General features: G+C 38.1%; 1 protein-coding gene and 1 long non-coding RNA gene across 3 annotated transcripts; both read left to right on the forward strand.

The window, feature by feature from the left end:
• Positions 1-281: 281 nt before the first annotated feature.
• On the forward strand, positions 282-2,411 carry LOC113284627 (60S ribosomal protein L10-like). The gene is made up of 4 exons (XM_026534140.1): positions 282-383; positions 999-1,500; positions 1,695-1,776; positions 2,093-2,411. Exons 1-4 carry the CDS (start codon positions 374-376, stop codon positions 2,162-2,164), a joined length of 666 nt encoding a protein of 221 aa, XP_026389925.1. The 5' UTR covers positions 282-373; the 3' UTR covers positions 2,165-2,411.
• A 356-nt stretch (positions 2,412-2,767) lies between these two features.
• LOC113284628 lies at positions 2,768-6,298 on the forward strand. Of its 2 annotated transcripts, XR_003328291.1 has the most exons (3): positions 2,768-3,241; positions 4,386-4,498; positions 4,673-6,298. It is a non-coding gene; the product is annotated as an uncharacterized LOC113284628 (long non-coding RNA). The 2 variants fall into 2 exon arrangements; XR_003328290.1 differs by lacking the exon at positions 4,673-6,298 and having other exon boundaries at positions 4,386-4,665.
• Positions 6,299-8,148: the final 1,850 nt, after the last annotated feature.

Raw genomic sequence — 8,148 nt, forward strand, 5'->3', positions numbered from 1 at the left:
ATCATGTTTTAAAAATATTTGGACAAATGACCCATTTTCCAAAATTTGTTAGATAGAATGTTGTTCCACGACCCGGAAACATATGGTCGTCTTGGCTTGTTTGTCGACGTTATGGCGGCCATTCGGTGTTAATCATTGAAATTTCCGGCGTTTATAGCCATTGGCATCTTAGCACCCTGCGCGGCACGAGCTTTCGAGCGAGTCAGGCTCTTGCAACTCACAAATCTATCCAGGGTTAAAGATGTCATTTTGAACACTCCTAAATCTGTATAAAGACGCATCTCATTTCTAGGGTTTTATTTCGGCCTTTCGAAACCCTAGCTAGAGCAGCAGCCGCTGGGAAGAGGAGAAGAAGAAGAAGAAGAAATCAGCCATGGGTAGAAGTAAGTTTCCCCCCAAAATCCTTCTTCTTTTCCGGTGTATGAATATTGCTTGATAATCTATATTACTTGATCTAGATTTACAAATATTTTCGTCTTATTTCTGGATTAAGAAATCTTGAATCATGTATGCTTTTTAAGGCCAGATTGGTTTTCTTATCAGATTTTGAAGTTATGAAGTAGGTTTTTTATATGGAGATTTTGTGAATACTCTTTCTGTAGTTGATTCTTATGATCTTAGTAGCTTTATTGCTCATGTTATCCCATCGACTGTATGTATTTGGGTTTTTCAGAAGCTGCCATTATTCCTGCATCTGTTGCTAGTTATCTAGGTTTACGGCTGTATTTTTGAAGTTGGGTAAGGTGGATGTTGCTCACTGAAATTGGTTACTTTTTATGAAATTGGTTCCAATCTTCTTTAGGTTGTGTAGCCTTTAAGAGAAGCATCATGAGTATCTTTAATCTGATTGTATATCCTGATGTGATTCCTTGGTTACTGTGAGCTGATGACCTTTGTCAGATCTAATGTGGGTCTTTGCTTTAAGTTCTATTATCTTCGCTGCACAGGGTATGGGTATTTTTTTTTCTTATACTTGTTGTATTGGTTAAACATTTCAGGACCTGCTAGGTGTTACAGGCAGATTAAGAACAAGCCTTACCCAAAGTCAAGGTACTGTCGTGGTGTACCTGACCCAAAGATTAGGATTTATGATGTTGGCATGAAAAAGAAAGGAGTTGATGAGTTCCCTTTCTGTGTCCATTTGGTGAGTTGGGAGAAGGAGAATGTCTCCAGTGAGGCTTTGGAGGCTGCCCGTATTGCTTGCAACAAGTACATGACCAAGTTTGCTGGGAAGGATGCTTTCCATTTGAGAGTCAGGGTACATCCTTTCCATGTTTTGCGTATCAACAAGATGCTTTCATGTGCTGGAGCTGATAGGCTTCAGACTGGTATGAGAGGAGCGTTCGGTAAACCTTTGGGTACTTGTGCCAGAGTTAGCATTGGTCAGGTCCTCTTGTCTGTTCGTTGCAAGGATACCAATGGCAACAACGCTCAGGAGGCCCTTCGTCGTGCCAAGTTCAAGTTCCCTGGTCGTCAAAAGATCATTGTCAGCAGGAAGTGGTACAATTTCGTACTTACTAATTCACCAGTTATTTTCTACAGTTTATGTCCTCTGTGGTTCTGTAATTTGCAACCGTATGCACATCTTTATTCCTGGATTGCAACTTCTTATTTTTTATCTCCCTAGATGTCTGTATGTTATTTGAAATTACAATTCTATTTGCTGACCTGACCCTTGTTGTTGTCTTCTTTAGGGGATTCACAAAGTTCAGCCGTACCGACTACGTGAAATGGAAGTCAGAGAACAGAATCGTTGCAGATGGTGTCAATGCTAAGGTTTGTTCTTTATGTCCTGTTAATTGTGTCGTCTGAGCTGTTACCTGTATCCAATGCATGAATTCTCAATAGACTGTTGTGATGTACTGTACATCCTTCCAAGTGATAACCTCTTGAACTTTTAGGGTATTCCAGCATGAAATGTACTCTCTGTACTTTTGTGTTGGTTTGGTCATGCTTTGGAATCTTTCTTTACGTACGTAGCATGTAATATGATATTCTATTCTTTTAGATTTGTATCTTTGTTGTGGTTATAAAGAACATTGAGCTGATTGTCGAGGCAAGTTATCTTACAATTTTATGTTTTGCTGTGCAGTTGCTAGGATGTCATGGACGTTTGGCTAGACGTCAGCCCGGTCAAGCTTTCATAGATGCTGTTGCTGCTTAGAGACACAAAAAATCTTCTTTGACTGCAAGCGAGAAATCTGTTTTACTTAGTAAAAGATATAGTGCTTTTAAAAGTAGAGACCATCTTTCTGGAAGTAGTAATTTGTGAAACTTTTGGGTTTATCAATTTTGATTTAAGTTTGGATAATACGTGTATGGCACGCATTGAAAGAATCAGTAGCTGTTTGTCCATCCTCTTGTTTTGGTGTAATACCTGGCATTTTCTGTTATTTTCATTTGCAGCAGTACTAATTAGTCTTTAGAATAGAAAGCTTAATTCATTTGCATTCAGAATTACAGGTAAAGAAGCAGCAATTTCTAATCATTCACCTGTTCCTATTATTCAGCTTCGGGTGGTTGATATTAGTTCTTTACTTCTGCTCAAGCAAGACCATTTTCTTGCCTCTGAAATTTGAATTGACAGTTTTCCTGGAGTAAACTAGCTTGAAGGGAATGATATTTTTCCGACATGAAACATAAATGAAGCTAAGTTTTTTATATATCGGCTAGACCAACAAAAACCTCCTGCAGAACCATTTCGTTTGGCTGGTCGTTCGGTCAAAAATCAGATGCAAATTTGATTGTGCCCTCCATTTAGTCTAAATTGGCTGCCAAAGTTGAAAAAATGAATTTTCTTCCAGTTATTGGTAGTCAAAAGGACTAGAAAACTGAAAAGACATCTTGCGTAATGACATACGTTTGTCACTTATAATTATCATAACAGGGACTTGTGTTGCCACTATTACTCGCCCCATCTGCATCAAATGCATTAACTTGTCACCTAATTCTTGATTTTTTGTTCTTTGTAAATCTGTTGAAATTTTGGCTTCATGTTTACAGGTCTCTTCTCTTATGACTCACCACTGCTACCTTAATCTGAAACTATATATCATAGCTTTTAGAGGAAGTAAATTCCAAGCTTGATATCTCGTCAGTATGTCACAGGCGGATCAGGATAAGTACACTTCACCTGTACCAGTAATTGGCTTATATACAGCAGCGGCAACATTGATTTGTTTTCTACTCATGCTTTATGATATATCAATGGGTTTTCATCGAAAAAAGCCATGGTTACCTTGTAAGTTTTTCAGATTAAACTCATTTACATTATCTCTTCTATCAGTAGCTACTAAATTACCTGTAGATCTTACAACTGCAATGCCAAGATCTCAAGATCAATTATCCAAGCTAACTAGTACAACATTGATATGCATTTGCATGGGTTTTGCTATGCCTTCACTTGGGATACAGCGGAATCCCGAATGTTTATCAAATATGGCTGCACTAACCATTTTGGTAGTAACGGTTATAGTCGATGTTTGTTTACAAATGTCTACCGGATTAATATTCTTGTTCAGAGTTGAACATATCATCGTCTTAGTTTGTATGTTGGTATTACTCTTACTGCTGTGGTCTTCTGCTTTCGATATTAGTCAAGGGAAAGATTTAGCTGTCGATCATAACCGCCTTCTACACGAAAAGGGCTTAGAAGGAGAACATGCCCGTTCTAAAACTATGATTAAAAGGTTAAAATGGTGTTACATTTACAATTTCAGTTCCAACCCACAGTTCATTGTGTCAAATTTCACATTGCGCAAGTATAGGTGTGGTCTGTACTATTAGTTTTTTTATACTATGTTTGTTTACTCCTGACTCATCTGAGTCGTCTGGATCCGAGTCATCTGGATCTGAGTGAAATCACCTGACTCATCTGGATTTGACTCAATATGTTTGTTTTGAGTCAGATCTGACTCATCTGACTCAAAAAACATGAGTCAGTGGTTTGGTCCCGTGAGTCAGGGGTATTTTGTTACCTGACTCAAATGGGTCCGAGTCAGGGGTTATGTCTGAGTCATAGGTCGAGTCAGATCTGACGCAAAATGCAAAACAAACGGTCTGACTGGTGACTCGGCCCGAGTCAGAGGTTAACTCAGATCCAGACGCCGAGTCAGCTGCAAATAAACAAGATGTAGTGTGTCAGAAGCTGTGTTGAAAATTCTTGTTCAAGAAGGATTGAATTTCAAAACTAACCGGGGAGGAGAATGCGATTATGGGTACTCAGTCTGGATGGTGGTTGTGATTCAAATCTTCACAATTTTACTTGGAATTTTAGCTGTTGAAGTTCGCTTCTGTTTGAGTCTTTGATTTCCTTGATCTTCTTGACATAGATTCTTCTTCGTTTAATCACTTGGCTATATGGTTTTGGCTATTTGTATTTTCAGTGGATGCTCTGCCACGGAAAGTAGTCATAGCTCATGCAGGAATGTTGAAGGGAAGCGTCTAACACCTTTAACCGCTTGATCTCTTCTCGACTTCATCGTTAATAGCTTCAGATGTACATTAGCTGAAACCCCCATTCTTACTTCTTCTTCGTGGTCACTTTTGGAGTAGTTATATTACCAGCCCCTTGTATCTTCTCACAGTGATGTGTTACCACCTTCATGATTTTCTGTTGTGTTGGTTGTATTTCTTCCAGTTCTTTATTCCGAACTTTATTTATCATCTGTAGGGTTCATCTTGCATGGTTTGCTCGGTTGTCGTATGATAGTGGGAAGATGCAACAATGTGTATGTCAGGTTCTTGTTTCATTGGTCTGTCGAAGAAGTTGTTAAGATTCAATGTTAATTCTCTAATCTATCCTTGGAAGTAATTGCTTTGCCCGGACCGTACACTTTCATAATTGATGGTTTTATCAAGAGTTGAGCTGATGGCATAAGGATAGGTGAGGCGAATAGCTTGTTCTTCATCATTGGCTCTATCTCCTCCCCCTTATTTTCTTTTCTGGATTTGGTAACTTGTTTCACGCAATTGGTTGCTCCTTCCGCGATTTCAAGGCTGAACTAATCAAAGGCTCGTGGCGTTTATCTCTTTGGTTCTTCTTTTCCCGCAGGCTTAGTCTTGCATTAACAACTTCAAATCTCTTTCTCGTGTCCAGATCTTGTGATTGTGCTTCTACTTCGGCATTATACATACGCCTTCTACAGTTCTCTCGGGTGGGCTTCAGTAATCAGTAGCTCTCGTTAGTGCAAATAAGTTATACGAGTTGTTGATGCAGTTCATCTTAGAAGATGATCAATTAGAGACTATCTAGGAGTTTTTCCGTGAAATTGTGAGGGCATTAGTTCGTCACTATGTTGGCAGGGTTCTCATCACCCCCTCGTTTTTGGTTCCGAATTAGCTATGCCGTTGAAGTTCTTTATTTTCTCTCGATGAGGATTATTTCTTTGGGTAGTGAGGACGGAGGAGAGAGAAGCAAGATGAGGCGGCTAATGGGAAACAGTGGTAGTGCCCTCCGATAATGGTGAGGGTGACACTTTGATAGTGCGGGCGGATTCTGATGGTGGTGGTTATTTTGATTTAGTGGAGTTGAAAGTTGTTTGAATAGGTTGCTGCTGTTACTCGTGATGGAGATGATCGTGATGCTGTTTCGATGGTGCAGTCGAGAGGAGTAGGAGCATGGGTATTATCGAGAAGATAGTGTGATTCTGTAGCGGTTTGTCATCATCCGTAATTGATTAATAGTAAAGGTTGGCGTGTTGGTCTATCATGGTATTACTGGCACGAATGTTGGCAGTGATGACGAGTTTGGATCAGTAAGAAAGGATGGAAAAACCTGAGTAAGCAAGCTACTCTTCACTGCTTAGGATCATTTAGTCAATGAGAACTGTTGACAGTAGTTGCACTTATGATAGGTGGAAGATAGTAATGTTTCATCTAGAAAGCCCGTAGTCATCTGTCTTGGTTTGCAGTGTGGCGTTTTTGTCATAAGTCGTGAGAGTGAACTGCCAAAGACATAAATTTCCGAAGACGTTGACAGAGAGGTTCTTCCGAAGATATGAACTTTTGTTTTAAATTGCATCCTCAAGGTGTGGCACCTTTGTAGATTTGAGTCATATCCGATGTCGTATGCATCTTTTGTATGAGCTTGGTTTCGGTGGATGTTATCGGATGCAAATCCTCAATAGCTACTCACATCTTTTGTGTGAGCTTGGTTTCGGTGGGTGTTATCGGATTCAAATCCTCAATAGCTACTCACACAGGAATATTCAAAATCATTCATGTCAATAGGAAATCCATAGAAGAGTCCTTCTGTAAAGCATATTAGCATACACCTGCGTTCATGGACTGTATCAAATTTCCTTCAATTCAAACAATAATCATTTAAGTATTTAGGAATTTCAACTACTAATATCCAAAGAACTGATTAGTATAGCATTTATGCAGTATTCCAAAAGAAATCAGCAAAGAGAGATGGGATAGTATGTTATCCGATTTGATGCTCGGAGATGAACATTATCGTGCTGATTGCTTCTTCACTGTACGATCTTAATCGTGTAGATTGTTTGTCCGACATCGCCTCTGGTATGACAGGGGTTGAACATCATCGTGCTGATTGTCGATCCGATATGGATTGAGTCCGAGATCATTGAGCTCGGATCTCGGACACGTGAATTTACAGTAGTATCCTCTTTTATCAACTTCGGAAGTTGGTGGTCGAAGATGCTAGGCAGTAGTATCCTCGGATTTAAAGTATTATATGACTTCTGGTGTAGATTAACATCAGCAATAATACACCTAAATTTAACTGTACATTATTATCAACGTCAGAGGTGGACGACACTTGTATCAAAATCGTTAAAAATAAATAAAAATAAAATCGTCCAACTCTTTGTTTCCCACTTAATTAAGGAAATAGTGTTATAAAGGAAATTGTTGATTCAACTTTTGTAGTTAATTAAGGAAATTGTGTTAGACTGTTAGTATGGAAATCGGGTGATTTAATTTTTGTTTATATATGCAATTCATAACGTAAAATTATTCAATTACAGAGTTTTCGAATTTATACCTAATATGGTAGAAAAAATCATAACGTAAAATCGTTTGTTTCCAGCTTATAGAAATCGTGTGAGTTAAAAGTTTGGTTCTTCTCCTCCTTTCTCCGCCTTCATCTTTCTTCACCACTTCTACGTCTCTGTTCAATACTTTATGGTGTTGTTTGCCCCCTTCTTATTTAAACCATGTAACATATATGGTTTGATCTTCATTCCATAATTCATGAAATTATGACTGCTTTCATCAAACCATCTCATAACATGCCGCACAATTTGGGCGTCTTAAATAATCCTTTAGATTACTGATGGGTTTTTTTACTAGCAAAGGTATCATCTTTGCTATAAGCCTAACCAATAGAAATCAATTTGATTGTTTTTGCTGAGTTTTCATTCACAGATTGTTTTGCTACAGGTCAGGTTTTTTTCACAATACCAGGCATTATTAGGGTTTCAATGATTATTGGTTCTAGATTTTACACGTCTTTTTGTCCAGGGTGATCCTGGAAAACGAATTTGTGTGGTAACTGTTTTTATTATTTGCTTACAGGGAACAATTTTGCAGGAAAATTAACCACGGAGTGGGATGATGTTGTGTTCGTTTTTATTGGTTGTGATGTATCTCCTGATCTTCAGCAGCCGTCACTTACTTCGACCATGTAGGCTTCTTGAGTATGTACCTTTTGTTCAACAGGAAAAAGGTTCATTGAAAACTTACATTTCTATTTCATACTCCGGTTAGGATTTTTGATTGAATAGATGATTCATACTATTAGTTTGTCATCAGAATTGTCGTTTTTGTTTGCTGTCATTCCATTGCTTTCATTTTAGTTTTCGGTTTGTTCCCTAAGATGATTCATATTATCTTCCAAAGTCTTTCGAAGATCTTGCTGATGAAAAGAAAAAAGCTTTCTAAGATCTTCAAATCATTCATCTTTTCTATCATTTTTAATCACCCTTCAATGGGATTTAGAAAAATCTTTGGTACAAAAATCAATGGAAGAATTCTTTTTTGATGAGATTAAATGGAAAGACCCGAGTATCATCAACAAAAAGATCAAAATCTCCTGATAAGTTGAAAAACTTGGAAAGAATTAACTACAAATTTTGAACCTGATTTCAAATCTTTCTGTACGAATATGAATGACAATTAAAT

Source organism: Papaver somniferum, chromosome 5, assembly GCF_003573695.1.
Source record: "Papaver somniferum cultivar HN1 chromosome 5, ASM357369v1, whole genome shotgun sequence".
Lineage (NCBI taxonomy): Eukaryota > Viridiplantae > Streptophyta > Magnoliopsida > Ranunculales > Papaveraceae > Papaver > Papaver somniferum.

Bases quoted from the DNA above. Each gene is read 5' to 3' on its own strand.
- LOC113284627 (XM_026534140.1), top strand. The intron at 1,501-1,694 runs GTACAATTTCGT...TGTCTTCTTTAG, and splicing joins ATCATTGTCAGCAGGAAGTG to GGGATTCACAAAGTTCAGCC. The intron at 1,777-2,092 runs GTTTGTTCTTTA...TTTGCTGTGCAG, and splicing joins CAGATGGTGTCAATGCTAAG to TTGCTAGGATGTCATGGACG.